Genomic DNA, 25256 nt, shown 5'->3' on the forward strand with positions numbered 1-25256 from the left:
GCTTCTGACTAACAAGTTTCTTTAGTCGGCTCCATAGATTTTCGATTGGGTTAAGGTCTGGGCTATTCCCAGCCCCTTCCAGCAGTGGAATATGATTATCCTGAAACCACTTTTTGCACACAGCAGCAACATGACATGGAGCTGAATCCTGTTGAAATATAAATGCTTCATTATCTTAAAAATGATCACGTGCGGAAGGCTTCGGTTTGGGCTCAAGTTTTTCATTTATGTATTTTTGGGCATTTATATTCCCATTAATCATGCAAATTCTGCCCACACCTTTTGATGTCATACAACCCCAGATCCTAGCACTAAGTGGGTGTTTCACGGTAGGTGTAACGCAATCAGGATGCAAATCTGCTCAGATTCTTCTCCTTATGTATTTTATGCCATCACTACCAAACAGGAAGATTTTGGTCTCATCACTCCAAATAACACTGTCCCATTGTTCTGCTGTCCAGTTAACATGGATTTTAGTCCAGTTTAATCTTTTCAACCTTTGTTTGAGAGATAAAAATGGCTTTTTTCATGGAATTCTAGCATTTAGACCAAATTCCTGCAGTCTGCGCCGAACAGTCCTTGCACTCAACTTCACATTGTATTGCGCCATTTCATCTTGTATAGACCCAGATGAGTCTCTTCTGTCACGTAGGCACAGTCTCTCAATTCTTCTATCATCACTTGCTGTTCTGCACCTTTTCCTGCCTTTACCAGTCTGGTTTTGTAGTGACTGAGTCTCCTTATACCTCTTCAAAAATTTAGAAATGCCACCTTTGGTTAAGTTTCCACCAATTTTTCTTATAATTTCTTCATAACTGTAGCCTTGTTCACTTAATTGTACTATTTTACACCGCTTTCTGGGTAACCAGTCAACTCTTTGCACCATTTCTTTAATTTTATTACATTTTACAAGCTCACTAAATGAAAGAACACAAAAAAAAACCAACCAACTTGATAGCAATCACATAACACACTGACAAATGTCCTCCTCTCAGCTCCAATACATGACATCAATAGCTGAATCCTACTGTGACTTTATTGGCTCATTGCCAAAACAAGATGACACTTAATTGGCTCTCTAAACATTCATGCTCATTGGCTACATTCAAATGAAGGAAAGCTACTTCTATTCTATCAACCTAAGCAAGTTGTGCTGCTTTTTTCTAGTTATTTGGCTATAACTTTTCATAGAATACAGATAATTGAACAAACTTTGTTGCATTACATTCTTGATTAAATTATCTTTTCATCGATATATAATTTTTATGATATTACACCAAAAATAGTGGTGTTATGAGCCATCAAACTTCAAAAATACAATTTTTCCAAAAGGTTTCCACAATTTTTGCCACTAGTATATATAAAATTCTCCGATGAGAACAGATCGATGGTCTGTGGGCTTCTAAAACTATCTGATAGGCAAAAAAGAGGAGACAAGATGGAAAAATATAATTTATTAAAGGGGTTTTGCAGGATTGACATGACTTTTTTTTTTCTCCCAGTACATAGGAGGGGAGAGAATGAGAAAATGAGGAGAAATTGTGTAAGTGTGATTAGCAAGGGTGTTAAAGACTAGATTTTTTTTTTTTTTTTTGCTTGAAGGATGGTGAATGGGTGAAATGGATTGCAGAGATGGTTGTGAGTGCTTTATCAATGAATGAGTCTAAACAGAGGTATGAAAGGTATTATGTGAATAACAGCTATTGTGTGAATAATGGATCTCTTGAAATAAGACTCCATGGAGATACCTATCTAATAATATCACTTACTTGTTTCAAAGGTCTTTTTCAATCTTTGGACATCTGAAGCAGATCCTGATACTCTGTAGATTCCGATTTCACTCATTCCTCGTTTTTCTACCTCCCGTACACAGCTAGAAATGATGAATGGTACCATCGCTTTCTCTTTTCTAATAATGCAAACATTACATGTTAGGAGATGTTGCAAAAAGTTGATTTCATACTTAAAGAAAGTAATCCAAAGAGTTCCATCACAATTTTGCTTCTAAAAAGTGATATAAAATAGTCTTCACATGCAAATTATTTATTCTAAAAAGGCTGACCAATTTATACTGCTATACCTCAGATATTTTGCAAAATTTCTGAGGGATAGCAGCATATAACTCACATTCCAAAATTATTAGAACTTAAAATATTAGATCATTGTTGTTATGCCTGATGCTACCTTCACTATAGATGGTGGATTAACTGCAAGGTTGATTTAGAATGAGTATGTTCAATATGTATGTGAAGAACTGTAGACAAGAATTTCAAAATTCTCTTTAGCCAGAAGAATGTAGCTTTCATATTAAAAGATGTAAATATAATATGGTATAATCTTGTGTCTGGTAGAATTGCCACTAATAACAAAATGATATATTTTGAAAACATATCAGAATAATATCAAAATAACAGAATAATCATGAGGTTTTTCTCTTGCAGATGCTGTAAATGAACAAATATTACATGATGACCAAAAAAAGTTTATGGATGTTTTGCATAGTTAATCTTTTGACAAAATTATGTGAAAGCAATTGTATATGGTGCTTATAAGTGATGTGAGTCGCCTGATAACTAGTTGGTTCAGAAAAATGGTAAAAAAGTGAAGAAAAAAATTGCTACTACAATTACAATTATTTAAGAATGTGTACTCCATTGATATAAACTAGCATATACACCACAAGCAACCAGAAAGATATGTATGGCAGAGAGAGCACAGTAAATAAATTTGCAGCTCTAAAAGGATTTTAAAAAAATATACTTTTGTGATGACTCACATGAAACAATAGAATTTCTATTGTTTTATTTTCTTCAATTCTAGCCCAAAAATTTCCATCAGACATTCAAATTTACAATCATACTGGTTACTTCACATAGAAGGATAAAGTATACAAACAAGTTATGTTAACACTTGAAAATCTCCTTTTTAGACGTACATATCCAACAGAAACAAGATGAATCAGGGGTCTACCCAAAACCAACTTTTCCAGGTCACTATATCCACAATACAGCAGCCCACCATCCATCTCAAAAATATTGCTTAATGAAATCCCTAGTGTCTTGAGCACACAAGATTTGTTCTTCTGTAGGATCTCATAAACAGCTGGACACTATCAAGCAAACAGCCCTACTAACAGATATAATCCAAGAATAACACAGAAAATAATTGACAACTACCCTATACAGCAACCTAAACAAGAAGTCCACAGGACTCCTATACCATATATTAAAGGCATTTCTGAATGAGTAGCAAAAATTATGAAAACATATAAACTCGGCTACCTACAAACCCATCAACCAAATTCATAATCTTATGCCTTCTAAGAGGCAAACTCTCACATTAATGCCACCTAGCAAGGTTGCCACTAGGAATTTTGCTGCCCATTCCCCCTTATTTTTTGTATAGTTTATGTCAATTTTGCCACCTCCAAAAAACTTGCCACCCTGTGCAAATGCACATCTTACACCGTCGATAGAGCTGGCCCTGCTACAACCTGGTGCATAGAAAGTGCCATGTAAAATGTAAAAGCCTGCTCTGGATAAGCTTGAATAATTCCTTAAGATTTCATGGTGGGGGAAAGCAGGTGAACACAGCAGCCATCCTTGAGGTGAGTGAGTGTGAGAATGTGAAATTAATTTCATTACCCAAGGTAAAAAACTTTCTACATCTTTCTCTCATCCTGAGATTTTTATTTAATAAGGTCGAAGCACCTTGTGGCAACTCGTATAGGTAAAAATTATAAGTTCTGCATTACTTCAACCTTGGTATCACCACCTCAGGGTCTGGCTCCCGCTGATGAGACCTTGATAAAGGTCAAAACCGGTCTAAGTAGTGGCCCTTCCCTTAATGCATTGCATCATACATGTCCGCAAGGAGATGTGCTTTGCATTATGGGAGATACTAAGGTAAGTGATCAGAGCTTATTCCACTTTTACCACAAGTTGCCTCAGACCTGAAAATACTTCAGGCACAAACTTGGCTTACTTGCTTGTTTGCATACTTGGGAAGGATTAAAATCAAGTTTATAAAATTGCTTGGTATCTTGAACGTATAGTTTATCCAAAGTAAAAAAGTTTCTACATATATATATCTATATATAAATTGGCTAAAAAGGCGAGAGCACATTGCACATCCATTGTTTATGTTTTTCCTTTCTTTCTGAAATAATAAGTATTGAACGTATAGTTTATCCAAAGTAAAAAAGTTTCTACATATATATATCTATATATAAATTGGCTAAAAAGGCGAGAGCACATTGCACATCCATTGTTTATGTTTTTCCTTTCTTTCTGAAATAATAAGTATTGAATAATTCAAATATGCTTAGAGAGAAATGGAAATTATTACTGATTCCTTTTGTTCCTGCTAATAATTGACTGTCAGTGCTTTGGATTACACCCTTATTTTGTTTATAAATTTTTTCTTCAAACTTTTAAAGTAGCCTGAATTAATACAATGTGACAGCAGAGCAAACATCTGTTTTGAGATCTTGTTACTTAAAATATAGAGAACCTCTTGAGTTGGAACATTTGTAAAGAATGCCAACACATCAAAGCTCGCCGTAATATCTGAATTCTTGAGCTTTATATTTTTAATTTTAGAGACAAAGTCCTTTGAATTTTTAATGTAAGAAGGAGATTTTCCTGCTAAACCTTTTAAGGAGGCTGCTAGATATTTTGATAACTTATATGTAGGTGAGTCAATACTATCAACAATTGGCCATAGTGGACAATTTTCTTTATGTACCTTTGGAAGGCCGTATAATCTGGGGATGAGTGAATATAGAAAACGAAGAGAAAGGCATATGTTTCTTGGAAGTTCCATGGTCTTTTTTAGAAGGTTGTTGGTTCTCTTATGTATTTCTCTCGTTGGATCTCTCTCTAGCTAGGAGTATGCATCTGACTCTAATAACGCTAAGATTTTGTTATGGTAATTTGTTTTATTTAGGATGACAGCTGCACTATCCTTGTCAGCTTGGAGGATGATAACATCTTTGTTCTTCGTAAGTTTTTTAATGGCTAGTCTTTCACCAGGAGAAATGTTGTCAACTGGACGTTTTGCATTGTTGATCGCAAATATATATACATTCGGGTCTCTTTTTATGTGGATTTGAAGTTATGCAGTGCATAACTTTCAAACTTATGTATAGTACACCCACAGATACGAGACCTTTCGACACTTCTGCGCATGTCAACAGAAGGAGAATCCATTCCGATAACAGGGTAATCCAGCGTCTCCCAAACTTTTCCTATGACGGAACACTTTGCAAATCCTGAAATTTTCATGGAACACCTTGGTTATTTTGTAATGTATTAATTAATAATTAATTTAGCTGATTTTTTATTAATTAATAATTGGTAATTAATTATTAATTAATTAAATATCAATTAAACATAGACATCATTAAATTAATTTGTGCTGATTTTCATTGACATATCCCATTCTGATCACCAAAAATTTATATTATTAATATAAGTACTTACGAGTGAATGCAGACTTTTTCTCCTATGTGCAGATAGTTTTCCCCTCCTTTTGTACATCTTGGAGATCGCTTTGTAGGCTGGAGGTGGATGAATCACTATCTGTTGCATCACAAACACCTTCAATAAGAGATTTCTTAACACCAAAATGAAACAAAGTCCCTTGTCTCTTATTCATATTAAAATCTAAATCTGTAGGCCTATTAATAACTTTTAAAAAATCATGGCACTACGGTTTCGAAACAAGCACTTTCACCCTACAACACGAACTTGTGAAAAAAGTATTCAGTATTACTAGATCTGAAAAATGGATACAGACTACCTTGATCTTCAATTTCAGTGGAAAATCTTTTTTATACTTCCTTGCTGATCGGTCACTAACATTTGCAACACCAATAATATTTCGTTCAGTTTTGAGAACAGAGGATACGGTGCACATTGTTGCAATCGGCTTGCAAGGCAATTTTTATCACCGGTCATAAACAGCGGTATTCCCTTTCCCGAATGTTGAAATGTTTCAATGTGTGAAAATTAATGATAATTCATGAATACTTCCATGTTTAAAAATACACGGCTTGGTCACTAACATTTGCTACACAGATGTTATTTAGACGTTCTGGGTCTGAGCTTTTCGACATATTCATGAGTGTTATTCTCCTCAGAATATTTCCACTGTAACATATTTATTCATGAAAAATGCTTAGAAGACTAAAATAATAAATTCCAGGGGAACTTCTCACGGAATACTTATTCACCTTCCACAGAACACAGTTTGGGAAACCCTGAGGTAATCAATCCATATTGTGGGATGAGTTGTTTATTATTACACGGCAGAAAATTAACTTCTCTATTATGATCATTGTAGTTTTTAAAGTGGTAACTATTTTGCTTGTATAACAGTTAGAAAATTTTACCTATAAAGCACGTGATTTCGCGTGCTGTTGACCAATTTGTTCATCGCCATTGCACATAATGAACAGTGTGTTGCAGCACATTCTGGCGTAAAACGTGATAATGTGTAAGCAGTGAGTGTTGGTGAAGTTTAATTTTGCATGTGAGTAAGTGTTTGTCTTTTTATTATCAAAAGTTTAAATTTTGCTAATTGTTATTTTAAAGATTTAATTTGGCCCAATGAAGAAAAAAAAAGCATCAAAGAAAAGAAATTTCTTTGAAAATGAAAATTGCAATTTTAGATCGCTTAGTGAAAGGAAAGGGATCTACAGTAATTGGTAAACATTTTAATTTAGGTGAATCTACTATAAGAGCAATTAAAAAGAATGAAGTCGCAATAAGATAATCTGTCATTTCTGGCACAAAACTAAGTGCCAAATTATCATCGTACTCAAGAGATTATTATTATAATGGGCGACTCCAGGGAGTCGAGATGAGGTCATATCAAGGCTCGGTACAGAGGTACAATAACTTGTTTGCCTCTGCTCTTCAAGGTATTTTTCAACAACCAAGCGAGTTGATGAGCTGATTTAGCTACTTTTGTAATGTGTCCCCTAAACTTCATCTCCCTATCCACCAACACTCCCAAGTCCCTGGCCTCATCAATCTCCTGGAGTACAGTTCCACCAAAGTGGTATACTGCTGCTAATCTTTTCACCCCAAAATGCATAACCTTACATTTTGGCACATTAAATTGACATCCATTCTCCTTAGCCCAGGACTCCAATCTATCGTAGTCGTCCTGCAAGATTTTGACATCTTCTGCATTCACTATCGCCATACCCAACATTTTTCATCATCAGCGAACAAATGAACTGTTCCTCTTAGATCCTTCCCTATATCGTTAATGAACAAATTAAACAGCAGTGGTCCAAGAACAGAACCCTGCAGCACACCACTAGTCACAGGCCGTCTTTTGGACTCTACTACTGAATAAACTGCTCTTTGATATCTCTCCATCAACCACCCACCTATCCATCTCACCAACTCTATGTCCATTCCCATATGTTGTAGTTTACTGATTAGAATTCCATGTGGTATCCTGTCAAACGCCTTTGCCAGGTTCAGCAGTATCACTGTAAACCCATTACCCTTATCCAGTTCAGCCGTCACCGTGTTATAAAACTTCAGCAAGTTACTGAAGCATGATCTACCCTTCACAAAGCCATGCTGTCCCCTGTACAGTATCTCATTTTCATCAATCCATTCCTTTATTTTTCCCTTGTCTACTTTCTCCAAGAACTTGACGACTCCTGATATGCTGATCGGTTGGTAATTTGCAACCGTAGTCTTGGATCCTCCTTTATGCATTGGAACTATTTCCCCCCTCTTTCCACACCTTCAGGACTAAACTAGACCAGAGACTCAGATTAAACAACGTGGTCAAGGGCACTGATGATTCTTTAGCTACTTCACACAAGACCTGTGCTGGTATACCATCCAATCCCACAGATGTATTCACATTAAGGTTCTGTAATAGAGTACTCACCTCCACTTCATTCATCACAATTCCCGTATAAACTAATGGTTCCTTCATTTTTTCAATGTTACCACCTGGATGATATACTTTTGCAAAGTGCTCGCTCAGTAACTCCACTATATCGACTGATTCAGTGACCTCCTTACCATCGTCATTCCTTAAAATCATTTTGCCGTGGACAGTTTTTTTCCTTGCTTGCAGCTTATTGAAAGAATTGTTTGGGATTCTCTTTAGCTTACATAGCTAGTTTCCTTTCATAATCCGCTTTTGCTTTTTTTTACCACACTCGTTAACATTCTGGCCTGCACTTTATACCATTCGTGTGCCTGCAGGTCACCTCTTTCTTTGTAGTAATACATTAGGAGATCAAATGTTGAAACCCCCTCCTAGTAAATCGATTTCTAAGACCACGTGCTCTAAAAGGCAAAGATCTAAAACAGCTGCTGGTACATTTCGATGGCTAATACAAAGGCCTGGGTAACAACTGCTGTATTTACTGAATGGTTCAATAATTGCTTTGTACCAGAAGGAAACATATATAAAGCAAAAAGCTCTCGAAGATGCTTTATTAGAAAACACGGAACGAGCACTCGTAATTTGGATTGAAGAATTAACTCAAAGAAGAATTCCTATAAGTGGTTATTTAATTAAACAAAATCTCTTCAGTTTTATGAACAGATGAAGCAATTGGAGCCGTCTATTTCCGATTCCCAGGCTGATAAAGAATTTTCAGCTAGCAAAGGATGGTCTATTTCCGATTCCCAGGCTGATAAAGAATTTTCAGCTAGCAAAGGATGGTTAACTGGGTTTTTAAAAAGGAATGCACTTCACAATGTGAAGATTATAGGTGAGGTTGCAGCAGCAGATGAAGAAGCAGTCAAAAATGTTCAAGAGAAGTTAGCCAAAATTATTGGCTAATTTCTCTTGAAAGGGACAATATCCAATGGTGAATATTGTCTCGATCACGTGCTTAATGCTGACGTAACAGGATTGTTTTGGAAGAAAATGCCTAGTCGAACTTACTTCGCAAAGTCTGAGAAAAAAAGGAAGTGGGTTTAAAGCAAGCAAAGATCGAGTAACGTCGTTACTTTGTAGTAATACATCAGGAGATCAAATGTTGAAACCTCTCCTAGTAAATCAATTTCTAAGACCCACGTGTTCTAAAAGGCAAAGATCTAAAATAGCTGCCAGTACATTTGGATGGCTAATATAAAGGCCTGGGTAACAACTGCTGTATTTACTGAATGGTTCAATAATTGCTTTGTACCAGAAGTAGAAACATATATGAAGCAAAAAGCTCTTGATTATAAAGTTTTATTAAACATTGACAATACACCAAGTCATTCGCATTTAGAACATCCAAATGTGTAGGTATTGTTTTTTTCCACCCAATACAACAAGCATTATTCAGCCATTAGATCAAGGCATAATTGCCACTTTTAAAAAATATTACGTTAAGCACACTTTTCAATTTATATTGGATAAACCAGAAAATGAATCATTAACAGTAACTGACGTTTGGAAAAACTTTTTTATTTTGGACTGCTTAAATCATGTTGCATCTGCTATCGCTGAAATAAGACCACAAACTTTAAATGCCTGCTGGAAAGCAGCTTGACCTGGATGTGTTGTAAACATTGCAACCATACAAACATCTACATTATCAGCTGAAATCATTACTTTGGCACATGAAATTGGTGGAGAAGGTTTTGATACCTTTAGCCAGAACGAAGTAGACGAATTGCTTATGGATAATGCCTTAAGTGACGATGATATTATTGGATATCGATTAACTTTAGATATTGTCGAAGATCCAGAAAATGATAGTGAAGTGGAAGAAAAACCTGTCGCCCTTGAATGCAAATATAATTCAAGGTCTTGAACTGTTCAATAAATTGGAAAATCATTTTCTTGTTAATGGCACAAATTCTAAACGAGCCTTTAAATTCCAACGTGAGCTGAAGAACTGTATATTTGGATATCGTGAGCTGTATAAAAAATTAGTGAAATCATCATCGTAAAGTTTCATCACTGATTACATTGTCAGAAGAAAAAAATCAGCACAGAACAAGGATGAAGCTAATTCTGTTTGTGAAGAACCATTGCCTTTACCATACAGATCGGATGTGTTGACTATCTCTTCTGGTGATGAAAGCGATTTTGCACCAGTTCGCAAACGTTGCCGAATATTGTCTAATAGCAACAATAATTCTGATGAAAAAATGTAAAAAAATGTTACTTTTCAATAAAATTAAATGAAGAAAGCTTTAAAACAAACTTAGGCACTTATTTTCCTGAATATTCATAAATGTTTTATGTAATTTTAGGTTTATTTTAATTCATTGCTTCATCTTTATGCGGTTTTAGAAAATTATGGAACGTATCCCTAATTTTTCAACATAAGTTAGGCCTTTTTTGTGAGATTTTTTCTATTTGGTTTTCTGTGGAACGTATCTACCGCATATAAAGAGACCTGACTATATAAATATATTTATTTTTTCTTTTTAAATTTGTTTTTGAGTCAATTATTTCCTGGATTCAAAAAATAAATGAAGTTAAAAAGTCATTACATCAATCAGATTGAACTCTTGTATATTTACCTAACATGCAGTGTAAAAAAACAGTCTCTTTTCAGAGAGATTAACATAAATGGCACAGTTAATAAGAATTTTAACATAACTGGCACAGCAGATATGACATGATTAACAAAATTTTTTTGTTAATCATATCATATCTGCTGTGCCAAGGATTGATTATTATTTTTTTAATTCTGTAAGAAATGTAGTCATTAGATAGGAAGGTGTGGCATATATAACTGAGTTCTGCTGCAAGAAATGCCTCATTAGAACAAAGGACTGTGGGCTCTATTAGATTATTATATGATATTGTTGAGAAAATTCTGGCTGTAGTTCTACAGAATCAAAATAGATAAATATATCTTCTTCTTCTTCCTTTCCAGGCTTATAGGCCAATTGGCCTGTTCCAGACTCAATTCCATCTTTTTAAGGGTCTTCCTCTGCATCAGGTACCTTTTGGGTGGTAATTTAAAATTTGTTTAGGTATTCTGCTTCTATTCATTCTCAGTACGTGTCTCAGTTCCCTAAATAAATAGATAAAAATAAAATAATAATCAATCCTTTTCCTAATATTCAGCATTCTCTTCAGAAGGATTTTAGCAATGCTATTACCACTCCCTATGTGCAAGGCACTTCTGAAAAAGTAGCCAGCATAAAAAAAAAACAACCTCTGCACAACATCTTCAAGTCTCACTTGAAACTAGCTACCCTTATCCATTCCTCTAAGGACTAGTTATTCAGATCTCCAGAAAGGTTCAGACTTTTTTCTTTAACTGATTTACATCTCTGGCCTTTCCTAGCAATGACACATTACGATCCAAGTACTCCTGCATAAAAGAAATAATAGTACATAAATCTACTCAACCTTATAATACTGATCTTGCATTTGGATAGGTGCACCAAAAACTTCCCCAAGAATGCTGATGCTATCTAGATAATCTGCTTAAGAGATGACCCTCACTTAGATTCTTAAATTAACATTACCATTCTTCCACTTTCCTCTAATCATGTAAAAACATGCATAGTTGCTGGTCAACATCGAAATTCAGGTTCAAACTTATCATACCAACTCGTCATTTTTTATTTCATCTACTATTGCTCTTTGGAACAGCCTTCCAGAAGATATTCTCCCTGATGAATACATCTTCAGATGTTCAATATATCTATAAATTTCGTTTCACTTTCTAACTACCTGCCCACACATGGCATCTATGTATTAAAGGGACTCCAGCCTCTTGGGTGTGGGGTTGATTCATAATTTTATAAAAGTAACAATAGATGCTTCATTTTTCTAATCAAAATCTTTATCAACAACCTAATGAAGGAAAAACACAATTTCATTTCAGTACAATAATCTGCTTCTATATAATGGTCTCTTGAATATCTAGGAGTTATGAAAAAGTGGAGAGGATCCAGAAGTGAGTAAGCTTTTATCATGACTTTGGAATGCCAAGTGTAAGGATATCAAGGGAGTGTGATTTTTTGAGCTTGGAAGATAAAAAGAAGAGGAAAGGAGATATGATGGAAACTTATAAGCTGACAAGAGGAGTAAGCTTATCAGATAAATGCAAAGAAGAAATTGCACAGGGTAGTGAGTAATGAGAGGTCATCCATAGAAGATGTATAAGGATGTTGTGAAAGAAAGAGAGAAATTCTTTGTATAGTTTGCGAGTAGAATACATTGTCAAAGTGGGTAGTGCATGCACTAATGATGAGAAAATTCAAGGTAAAATATGAGTTATAGTTGGTTGATTTTGGGTTTTACGGCACAAGGATAGCAAAATTCATACTGCACCAGGATGCAGGGTGTTGATAGGTAAGTAAATAAATAAATAATTATAAGGTGATAAATTAGCAAATAATATAAAATATATGTAGAAAGATTAAGAAGCTAAATGAGTAAATAAAATGTATATACAAGGTTTAGTATGTACAGTGTGGTATCTACATATTAACAGATTTATAATCGAACGTCTTTAAATAAATTAATGTTTTGTAGAAATTTAAAAATATCATATAATTTGTCCAAGAGTGATAACATCTGCCTGAATGTATAGGCTTAGACAGATTAGTAAAAATGTCACTACTCTCTCATGTGAAGCGCTTGCACTCCACCAGAATATCACTAATGGTAAGACGGGTGTTACATTTCTCATACACAGGTGGGTCATCAGTCCTCAGTAAATAAGAATGTGCGAGATGACTGGGACCTATGTGGAGCCTAGCAAGAACAACTTCCTCTCTTCTGTTCCTACATTGACTAGACTGCTGGTGCTTAATTTCAGGCTTAATCTCATGCAAGTTTGTCAGTGTTCCTGCCAGGAGTATTGAGATTGGGCAATTAATTTTGATTTTGTAACCTGTGTGTAGTCAGTAAGGGACCATCAAATAGTATGCCAAGAAAGCATGAGCTGATCTAGCAGCTGCATCTGCAATGCTATTTCCCTTAATTCCAATGTGGCTAGGAATCCAACACAACTGAACATCAAAATTAAGGGTCTTATTTTGTACACGAGTTGAAGCCTCACTAGCACTGGATGTGGATTGTACACTGGAAGGGAGATAACCTGTAAAGAACTATAATAGAGAACTATATTTGTAATAATTTATACAAACTGTAAAGTTTGTATAAATTATATACTTTGGATAGGCGTCTTCTTTGATATGCACAAGTGCGAGCTGAATGGCATGCAGCTCTGCTGTGTAGCTTGGAGATTGTAATGTAAGGAAACATGGAAGCACAGCCAACAGATATCTCTGATCTTGAACCATCAGTATAGATGGGCAAGAAATCAGAGTGGGCTGCTCTGTGTGCATTGAACAATTGAGGGTAGACAGATGAAGATTTATCAGACTTCTGTAGTTGACAAAGTGAGAGGGTGCAGAAAGAGGTGCAAGCCTGTCATGGAGGAATGCTATTTTGTTTGGTACAGTAATTTTGTCAACACTTGGCAATAACTTCCATAGCCTCCAAAAGGATAGATGGCAGTCTGATGTCATATAGGACCTCCCAACATAGAGAAAAGAAACTAGCACATGTAGGATGAATTGGAAGGGACTTTATCTATAGGACATAATTAAGAGACAAAAGTTTTCATCTAGGAGATGGGGGGGGTGTTCATTTAATTCAACATAAAGGCTTTAAATGGGTTGGAGGCCTTGTTATGGCCTGGAAATAAATGAGGATGAAGGATTCATGCTCGAGTAGTTTTTTGTTCAACACCAGAGTTCCCAACTCACCATAGAGTCATACATAGATGCCTACTATCCAGTGTTGGATTCTGAATGAAGAGAAATTTAAATTATTAATACTCTCTTCAGAATCCAACATAATCTGCCATGGCAAAGGCTACATTTGTAAATATTATTTAATGTAAATCACTTGTTTATAATTTAATATTCATATAACTACCTTTAATTTTATCTAATATTGAATTATTTAATCAAGAATATATGTATTAATAGTAGAAAAACTCTGTGTTAAAATATTATCAAGCTATTTAGCTTATTTCTATGTTAATATAGAATTTATATTTGATAATTTAACTGCGCATTAATTGAAATGTAAATATTCTTTATTTATTCCTATTTGTAGAAGTTTAGCGTTATGCAATACCTCAATTTTATTATATTTTGTTTGGTTGTCATGGAGACGTATGTAAGTGAGCGAGCACATTTTTGGAACAGAACGTGAGGAGAAGGTTTATTGAAAAGAGTTTTTCAATAAACTTTAGTAAAAAGAGATCATGAGAACAATTTAAGCGGGAAGAATGGATATAAAAAGGAAGAACGCTAAAATTATAGGGGAGAGATTAGATTAATTAAGAGAGAGAGAGAGAGAGAGAAAGGAGAGGATTGGCATTAGGTTGGAATCGGAGCATTCGGGAATCACAGTGCGATAATAGCGAGTCGGCAAGTCACTCAAGCTAAATAAAGTCTACTAGTCAAGAGGCGGTTAGCTAATAAGTTGTAGAATAACAATTATAGCTATGGAAGACAGCTGAGTGACTACTAAATAGACTAGCAATACTTGAGTTGAGATTTAATTTCAGGGTCGACCTGTCAAGGACACACAGAATCTTGAAATAAGGCACGGAGTTACTGGAGTAGTATAGGCTGTAAAGTTGAGGTTTACTGTTAGCTGTGCTTAGAAATATATTGCCTAAGGAATTAAATGAATGCAGGAAGAATGAACAGCGGTGCATATAAAACCTCAAGTTAAGGAATTATTGTGTATTGCCTTAATTCATAAGTGATCAGTAGTATTTCATGCAAGAACGTTTGTTTATGTGTATAGTGACCGACGATTAATTCAGTTATTGCTTAGAAGATTTATTTAATGAGTGCCGTATACTGTTTAAAGTGTTTATAGTTATAAAAAGTGTTTACGTATAAATAGATGAAGAAAAAAGATTATCGGTAAGATTATTCCAACCATTAACATTTCAATACAGAGAAGTGTGTGAGTTTCATCCTAGAATTTCCTTACAGTAACTATTGCAAAGATTAGCTGCAGTGTAAATTTAAAAGTGTTTGTTTGTGAAGAGGTGTTACTGCAATTTTATTGTATTTGGAACTTAAGGAACTGTGAGAAAACTGTAATAGAGATAGCAGAATTACCATTGTATGACTGTATTGTCAGGAAGGCTGAAGTGTTTCTAATAACTTAATTAGTGATTTGAAGTTAAGTGTGTTAAGTGTAAAATTTGTGATTTTAAAATTAAATGTTTGTTTTTGTTAATCAAAAGTTGTATTTTGCCTGAATCTCTTTTACTGCACCATTCATAAAATATTCGAACCAAAGCGGGAGTGATAAATAAATTAAATATACTTGGCCAGTATATATATTAAGGAGAAATAGTTGAGAGTTGATTTATCTTCAATTCTTGAACTAATTTCAGTGGCACAGTCTATAAATATAAATTTTCTCTATATTTGTATTAGAAATCAACTAGCAACTATTTTTTAGGTTAAGAACATCGTAATAACTAAATGTCGGATCCAAAGTATAGATTGAGACGAAGTAGGATCCAACAAAATGGCGCAGCCGGTAGGAGTTGAATTCACTAAAAAAAAAGATTGTAATATTAAGTATTAAAATTTGTAATAGTAAAAGGAATTTAAAGATAAATTAAGTGAATAAAGTGAATTGGTTGTAAACTAAATTCAGGCAAGCAGAGAAATTAATTTAGGATTCTGAAATTTCTTTTTTGTTTGTAAGCTGATAAAAATTAAAATGGCAGTTTCATCTAGTTCAGAGATGGAGGACAGTGAATTTTTCAGAAGTGTGAATCCCCAACAGGTAGTTCCCCAGTTTTCAGGAGAAGACTCTGATGATGTGTTATCATTTTTTACTTTTATTGAGAAACTCAGAGAAACAGCAGGTTGGACAGACTTTCAGTTGTTGGTATTACTTAGAAACAAGCTAATTGGTAAAGCTAAAACATATTTTTTCTCATCTCCTATACTTAGAGAAACATTTGAGTACAAGAAATTTAAAGAAGCCTTACTATCTCAATTTTGTAAACGGAGGAGTGTTGGACCAAATTTATGGAAGCTGCAGAGGATTACACAGAAGGACAAAGAAAGTGTTGCTGATTTCTACAATCATTTACTAACTCTCTCTAATAGTTTGAATGTATCCAATGAAGACAAACCTCATTTGGATTGAGCAGTTTATCAACAATTTAGACAAGGTGTTAGGCAAGAACTGAGGGAGACAGCCTACAAGAAGAAAATAACCTCACTAGAAGAATGCCTTGTAGCTGTCAAGGAAAAGGAACAGATGATTGGAGACCTTTGTCCCTCATCCAATATAGGCCTTGTAAACATAGTAGAAAGAACTGATTGTTCCCTAGGTGTAAATAAATCCTCAAAAGAGAATAGAAGGAAAGAAGATGAAGGGAAAATCATTAAAGAGAATTCTATTAATTATAACTGCATGTCTGAGACAAATGAGCAAACCAACAAGAAGTTATTCAAGGAAGTACAAGACTTTGTTCACCAGGAGGTAGAAAAGTTGCAACAGCCAATGAAGAATAAGTTAGATGAAGTAATAAAAAAATTGACGGAAATAACTATAGGATTTCAAGAGAACTTCAATCCCACAGCAGATTATGTTAGCAAAGTAGTCAAACTGGAAGTTGAGAGGCAAAATAAACCAATTTTGACTAAATTGGATAGTGGTGGAAGCCCTGGAGAATGTTAGACAGCAAATTCCCATTGATTCTCAACCTCAGACAAGAAAAAAAATTCTCACAGATGGTGGAAATCCTCCTAAGTGTTTTAATTGCAACAAGATTTGATCACATTGCTAGGAATTGCTACTTTAATAAAAGAAACTACACTGACAGCAGATGGAACTCTAGTTTTGGACATATTCCTCACAGAGAGTATAATAAGTCTCAAAATTTCCCTAGATCAAGAGAATCAATGATGAGGATTACAGGATGTGTCAAAGGTCATAAATGTAACATTCTATTTGACACAGGTTGTAATGCCTCAACCATCAGTAAGTATTATTTCCTAAAATTAAGAGATAAATTATGGAAAAATGTTACCAATTTAAGGAGACCTGTGAAGATTACCACTCTCTCTAATTCGAACTCTACAGCACATGAGAAAGTTCGCACAAAAATTTATATACCAGACATCAACCTGTGTGTATATCAAGATCTACTTATAGTTCCTTTCTCTCCTAGCTTGGACTCTCACATAATATTAGGAACAAATTTTATGGAGAAACATCACTTCTCTTGTGACTTTTCCAGAGGTGAAATATCCTTAAGAAACAGAAGGATACAAGTTAAAAGAAACAATAAGTCTGCATGCACAAGAACAAAGCAACTAACAAGAAGATTTTTTGTACCTAATGAGGAAGAACCACTTGATAAAGTGCAATCATCTATAAATAATCTAACTGAGAAAGATACTGATTCAAGCTCTATTGTAATTGATCAGCCTGTAACACAACCTGACACTGACTTGACATCAAAACTTCAAGTGTCTGATTCTAAGCAACAAATTGGTGATAAAAATTGAATACCAGATAAGTTTAATTTTACTCAAGTATCTGCTTTGCATATCAGAACTAAATATATGAGAAGAGGAAAGAATTACAAGGGTTTGAGTGATCGCAGAAGGAAGACTAAAAGAATAGATTACCAAGATGGAAGACAACTTAGGTTGGATATTAGTGACAAAAAACAGAGTTTCTACCCTGAAAGAAGATTACCACACTATAGGCTTAGAAAACAATTGTTTCCTTATTTTAAGAGCAGCAAAGATACAAGAGCAAGTACAGAAAGAAATAAATGAAAATATAAAACATGAAAGCAATTCAGATTTGATTCAAACTAGGAATTGTTTAAGAGTTCAAAAAGGAAATGAGCAGTCTGATTCCTCTATCAAAAGACCTAGTGTGAAAAATTTTTCTTTAAAGAAAAATTTTTACACCAGAGTTCCCAACTCACCATAGAGTCATACATAGATGCCTACTATCCAGCAAGCAATGACTGCACTTGGGAGTGGAATGTCAGGGTTACTCTGGACATTACACGAGCACCACAGCGAGCCTTGAGCCCTGTCTCTGGACCATGGGGGAGAGAAGACTTACTACAATACCCTTGCAGGCAAGGGTATTGCAGTAATGCTATTGCATGTAAGTAATGGTATTGTATAATTGCTGCAAGGGTTGCAAGCAAGCCCACAAGCCAATTGATCCTCTCTGGGCTATCCAGGACTGCTCACCATGCCGAAGCAGAGGCCACAGTAGTGCAAGACTAACAGGATTTTCCTTTCGGGATGTCCATGGATTGCACTGCACAGCAAACATAGTGGCAAGGCATTGGATCCCAGTGATGGTAGTTTGGAAGATATAATAGTAAAGACTCAGGAGAAGTAGAGCAAATAATGCATGAAGAAAAGCAAAGAAAAAAAGGAAGAATGAAAAGGGCCAGTACTATCACTGGGGGGGGGGGGGTCCTACGTCCTACTCCACCAAGAACAGGTGTCTCACATGGAAGGGGTTATAGTTGGTGAAAAATAGAAGGCCTTCCTGTGATAGGATTCTGCAGAGGCTTTGAAATAATAATGACATTAATAATAATAATAATAGCAACAACAATAGAATATATCATGTGAATAAAACCTACTTGCAAACCTGTTGAATCTTAACACCAAACATGCCAATTGGTTTCGATGATGGAATTCTTCTTAGTGTTTGTTCAGAAGATACAAATTTCAGACTCAAAGTAAGCATAAACTAAATATAAAAAAAATGTTCAAAAATTTTATAACTTTGTAAATATATAAAATATATAAATATATTGCTTGAGTTAATGACATTAATTGCAGTTACATATAATTTAAAAGCAAATTCACTCAATTATATACAATGATAAAAATTGGCAACCTAATACCAGAAATAAAAATAATGCATCTGTAGTCACCCCCCCCCCCAAAGGAATTGATAAAAAAACAATTAGTTAATATGTGCAGAATCCATCAACCTATTTGAACTTTTGAAAAGTTGCACGCAAAGCAAATCCAAATGATTTTGTAAGAGCTAAAGCGGAATTTATATCACTTGTATATTTAGGCTTGTGTGCTGGGTAAAGCAGCAGAATGAAACACTGATTTAATGGTTTCAATATTTTGTCTTCATCACAGAGACAACATCTGGGAAGCAATATGAAAATTGTAATAATGCAGGCAAGCAACACAAAAATAAGTAGAAGATATTAAACTGTAAGCCTAAAATCTTAAGATGGGAGTACCTTCTGTAGGTGATGGCAGGCAGCCTTGGTTGTTGAGGGGGGGGTCTACAAATTACTGTTCGCCAAAAATTGAGAAGCTCTACACAACTAGATTTATTAAGATTCGGTCAGTTTTTTTAAACTTAACGATTCAAAGTCTATCATGTTTGTCTTTGCTGCAGAATTATAGCAGTTTTTCACCATTTAATTCAGGGCAAGGAGTTCAAGGCATATTACTATATGACTGACCATAATTGTGGCATCAGATACACTTGTGTTCTTTAAGACAGATACTGGCAGAGCTTCCAGTCTGCTATAACAGGACAAGTTGCATGAATAAGGAATTTTATATAAACCTGGAACCGAGAGGGTGGGAAGTTGATTTAGGAGAGCAGATAAGGGAAATTAGTTCAAATAGGGTTTCTGAAAGCAGTACAGAAATTATATTTCTTTAAGGTTCCAGCTATTTATTTTTGAGGTTATGGTTACTCTGATATAGGGAGTAGTAACAGCATTAAGATACTCCATATGTTGAAAGGGATGTTGACTGGTGTATCTGTGGGGGAACAAGTGTTCTGTTAAATATTTTTGACATTGTAGTCAGTTCAGCTGCAAGATAATTCTGGTTGGAACAGAGGGTGGTGGCTCTGTCAACAAGAGTTTTAATGAGTAAGGAGGGGGGATGTGGTGGGAAAGGTTAGGAACATATCTAAAGCGCAGGTGGGTTTCTGTAAACACAGAAAGAGTGCTGTTAGGGAGATGTGTATTTAAAGCATCTAGAAAAGACAGCCTACTGTTATTTTCTTATTTTATAGTGAACTGAGTTCTGGTATGCTGACTTTTGAGGTGGAGGAGAAATGAGTTTGATATGTCTGATCCAAATTGCAAACCGTTAAATCAGTGTTTCTTTCATTCTGCTGCTTTACCCAAATGTGTCTGATCCAAAACAAAAAAAAAAAACTAAGCATATTTTAAGCAGATAGAAGGTTCGAGAACTACAGTATCAAGAAGGATGAGCCCACTGCTGTACCTCTATCTACTTATATGGCATCCTTCCATGTGAAATAATTGGAATGAATAGCAAAATTGATGAGATCAGTAATGTCTCTGTAAAAACAATTAAGTAAAGTGTTTTTATGACACCTTAACTGTAAAACACTTAAGTTTTTGGTTTGGTTGGGTTTCAGTTCACAATAATTTTGGTTTACTATTTTCAGTTTTGGTTTTAGTTCACTATTTTGGTTGAGTGCTGCACATTTTAACTGTCTCTATGATGTTTATTAATAATGTTGTGTGTTTTTAATAGTGTAAACAAGTTGACATTTGTAGTGTTTTATTCATTTTGTATAGCGTTGAAAAATATGCACTATTTCTCAGTACACATCCATGACTCAAAGACAAATTGCCAATGAATGTGGTGTTGGTTTGGGTGTACTGTTAATATGATTTTAAAAAGACGTGGGCAAAAAAAAGGAAAACACTTACTCAAGATTGTTTACTAGGTATGAAAAGCAAAATGAATCCAAGATTGTCTGCTGTAGAGTTAAACAGACTTCGCAGCTAGTGGGATTAATGTTTCTGACATGACAGTCCATCGAAGAATCTTGGAAGCAGGGAGGACTATCCATAGACAAAAAAAAGAAACAACTGTTGAGAAGTGGAAGGAGGTTATGTTCTCAGATGAGAGTAATTTCTTTGTCCAAGGAGAGCGAGTACCCTATGTTCGCAAATCAGCAGCTGAGAAGACTTCTTCCATCCTCCTTCAACAACCTCCTAAACAGCCAGCTAAAAAATGTTCTGGGGTTGTTTTACACATGATGATCCAGGAGCACTTGTGCCTGTTGATGGTATGATGAAAAGTGATCAGCATATAAAAATATTGGAGACAAGAGTGGTCCCATAGATTCAGAAAGACAAAGAACCTGTCTTCCAACAGGATCTTGCTCCATTCCACACTTCCAGAAAAGTGAGAGAGTTCCTCAAAAATCACATCCAATGTTCTGGGTGTTGTTTCAAAAAATGTTCTGGGGCTTAAAAAATGTTTCAGTGGCTAGGTAACTCTTCTGACATTAATACAATACTTATTTTTAGAGGGACCCGTGGCATAGTATATTTATTAAAAACAACACATAAGTCCACAGTAATAACTTTAATTATTAATAAATAAGTAGATATTTCGTACTAAAACTAATTGTACATCTTCAATGTTACAAACAGATAGAAAGAGATTATAAGCAGAGCCTGTGCTAGAGTCTGTGGCACCCGCATGCAATTTCTATCTAAGCACCCCTGTAATGATCCAGGAGAGAGTGGTTCTTTTACGATAATAAAAATTTTAATTATTTGAAATTTCTTAAATAAATTTTGACAGAACAACCACACGTTGGTTCGCTAAATGTAATGAACTGGGGATGTTGGTTGGCTAGGCAGGATAATCATTAAAAACCAGAATATTCAAAAAATTCTCAATAGTTAAAGCAAATTTTGACAAAGCCACTTCACTATAATCGTTGAATATAATGATACAGGGATTATAGCCTTCTCAACGACCCGAATCGCTAACAAAATTAAAATGAATTTTAATTAAAGTTAAAATTTATTTGAACTAAAGTTTAAAAAAATTCTTGCATTTTACAAGTTACTAAATTCTTAGTAACTTGTAAAAATTTTTTAATAATTTTTATAAGTGGAACTATCTTTTAGAAAAATAAAAGAAACTCAAAATAGATAAGAAAAGAATTCAGAAATAATTAGAACATTTAATATAAGTATTCAAAAAATGACATCTTTACAGAATAACAGAAAATAAATTAAATTACATAAATATACTTGAAATTTCTTTTATTAAAATTTCAAGGCTTTTGATTTCATATTCACAAAAGTTTGGGCAGTGAGGGCGTGGATATGTTATGGGATCTGATGTGTAAAATAGCCCAACAGGAAAAGATACCAGAGGAATGGAGGAAAAGTATTCTCGTCCCAATCTACAAAGGAAGAGGAGATGTTCAAGACTGTAGCAACTATAGAGGAATCAAGCTGATGTCACACACATTAAAAATATGGGAAAGAGTAAATGAAGCAAGGTTATGGCAGGAAATGAAAATCGGTGAGGAGCAGTTTGGATTTATGCCAGGAAGAGGGACAACGGATGCAATATTTGCACTAAGGCGATTGATGGAGAAATATAGAGAGATGTAAGTGGATCTGCACATGGTGTTTATAGACCTGGAAAAGGCATACGACAGAGTGGCCAGGCAGGAGGTATGAAGGTGTATGAGGAAGAAGGGGGTGTCGGAGAAGTACGTGAGGTTGGTGAAGGAGATGTATGAGGGAACAGAAATTCAGGTCAGGTCTGGTGTCGGCATGACAGAAGGGTTCCCTATTGTTGTAGGGCTACACCAAGGGTCAGCTCTGAGACCCTACCTCTTTGACCTGGTCATGGATGTACTAGTGGAGGATGTCAAGAAGGAGGCACCATGGAGCATGCTGTTTGCAGATAACATTGTTCTATGCGAATCATCCTGGGAGAAGCTTGAAAATACCCTGGAAGAGTGGAGAAAGGCATTGGAGGAGAGCAGCATGAGAATTAACTGGGTGAAGACTGAATATATGTCAACGGGGAGTGACGAGGATACCGTCATACGACTCCAGGGTGAAAGGCTAATTTCAGGGAAGAAATTCAAGTACCTTGGGTCGGTTGTCAAGAGGAATGGTGACCTGGATGAGGAAATACAGCACCGAATAACATGCGGTTGGATGAATTGGAGGAAGATGAGCGGGGTCCTGTGCGACAAGAGAGTGAGTTGTAAGAGGAAAGGAAAGCTCTATAAGATGGTGGTGAGGCTGGCGATGCTCCATGGTGCAGAGACGTGGCCTATAACCAAGGAACAGGAGAGGAAGATGGAGGTAGCGGAGATGCGGATGTTGAGATGGATGAGTGGTGTGACAAAGAAGGACAGGATAAGGAATGACTACATCAGAGGGACGGTTAAGGTGGGACCAATTGGCAAGAAGATACAAGAAAGTAGGCTGAGGTGGTTTGGACATGTTGAGAGGAAGGGTGAGGAGTATGTTGGTAAACGAGTGGAGTATATGGAGTTGGAGGGAAGGAGGAAAAGAGGCAGGCCCAAGCTCAGGTGGAGGGATAAGATGACAGAGGATCTTAGGGAGAAAGGATGGAGTCCGAAGGATGCTCTGGACCGGAGAACTTGGAAGAGGAAGGTTAAAGATTGGTGTGCCAACCCCGTTTAACATGGGATGAGGCAGAGTGAAAGAAGAAGAGAAGATGATTCACAAAATTCGAAATAATGGTCTTAACGTTTAATTCCGCACATATATCATTTTCAATAGCTATTAACGCCAAATTAACAAGCCTTTTTTGTGACATACTTGTTCTTAAATCGGTTTTGATCAATTTTCAACTTGGAAAAGGAACGTTCACTGCTCGCTACACTAACAGGTAAGGTTAATAGTATTCTTAAAGCAATTGAAAAGTTAGGGAAAGATAAATTATTGGACACAATAAAATTAAGAATATCGAAAGGGCTTTTGAATATTTAAATTATCCTTCTGAAAAATATCCCGGAAAGCACATAACTCGTCATATAATTCTATTGCATTTACATCTTTATTGTCGCAGTCCTTCAAGAGAATCTCTAAATCATCACAATTTTTTCGTAAATCTTCGTTATTAATTTGTAGTAATCTATACAAGAAATTGAAATTATCATAATATGTTTTTAGTTGTTCAAAACGTTCTATTAACGAACACATTGGAATGTCTATAAGTGTATAAAACACATTCACTCTAAATTTATCTTCTGGCGATTCGTCACGATGCTCGTAGTCAAAGTGTCGCGTCTTCTTTCGTCTCGAACTTCCGTACCAGTTTTAAATTCTTGTTCTCCATCCACCTCTTCACTCAGTTATTTTGACGTTTTTAGAACTTTAAAATTTTTATCTGATCGATACTCTTGTAAGAATATTTTTAAGTTTTCAATAGATTCTAAAGGAAGTGTAATGTTCATATTTTTGTCTTGAAGCATTTTACTTACAGGGTTTATTCTGTTAAGTAAATCATACCAAGTTATAAGAGAGCAAATAAATTTGTAGTCCTTTATTTTAGCACGTAATGTTTGTGCTTCATGCTGAGTTTCTTTATTAAAATTTTCATTATTTAAAATTTCAAAAAGTACATCATAAATTTCTCCTCACTGATATCGTAGAGGGCGGATTGCATTAATTTTACTTTCCCATCGCATTTCTGATGGCTGTTTCAATGTTAGTCTTTTAACGAACTTTAAAAGGATTGCCCAACGTTTGTAAGAGAATGAAAAGAAATTTTATATTTCTCGAATTTCTTGAATAATTGCAAAGAAACTAATTGTATCTGCATTCACTTTGGCTGCATCGTTAATGATTAAATTTAGAGTATGAGCAGCACATGGCACGTAAAACGCTTGAGGATTTTTGTTCAAAAGCAAATTTTGGAGCCCATATTTTTTCCCTTTCATATTTGCCCCATTTTTGTACCTTTGATCTCGCATGTCTTCAATGGGAATGTTCCAATTTTCCAGTTGTTCCATTATTGTTGCACATAAACCACGTCCGTTCGAATCTGATATATCTGCAAAACCTAAAACCTTTTCCCTGATCTTGACAATTCCATTGTTACAGGAAACAAAGCAAATAATAATGGTCATTTGTTCTGTTTTACTTGCATCAGGTGTGCAGTCTAAAATTATGGAATAATATTTAAATTTTCGAATTTATAATAAAATTGTATCCCTGATTGCGTTACTTAAAGTTTCCAATATTTCATTTTGACTGTCTTTACTCAAATAGTGTACCCTATTGTATTCGTTGTAGGGCCCTTTCAACATGAGTTTCCATAATGGGATCAAACATAGCAAACAGTTCGACTAATTTTAAAAAATTGCCGTTACTCCTTTCATATAATTATCAGATGTCCGCGAAAAGCTAAATTTCGACTACCAAGGAATTTTATAATTTC

The 25256-nt window shown here is 35.2% G+C and overlaps 1 protein-coding gene across 1 annotated transcript in view; it reads right to left on the minus strand.

Annotated features, from left to right (window-relative positions):
* The window catches only part of RhoGAP1A (Rho GTPase activating protein at 1A), a 587523-nt gene that overhangs the window by 102730 nt on the left and 459537 nt on the right, over positions 1-25256 (minus strand). Inside the window, exons 20-21 of the mRNA XM_090414103.1 lie at positions 18641-18750; positions 1770-1909 (exon numbers count right to left, since the gene is read on the minus strand). Coding sequence (XP_090270229.1) covers positions 1770-1909; positions 18641-18750 — 250 coding nt within the window. The remainder of the gene's footprint in view (positions 1-1769; positions 1910-18640; positions 18751-25256) is intronic.

This window comes from Typopeltis vanoorti, chromosome 24, assembly GCF_054136105.1.
Source record: "Typopeltis vanoorti isolate ZY-2024b chromosome 24, IOZ_Tvanoo_1.0, whole genome shotgun sequence".
NCBI classification, from domain to species: Eukaryota; Metazoa; Arthropoda; class Arachnida; order Uropygi; family Thelyphonidae; genus Typopeltis; species Typopeltis vanoorti.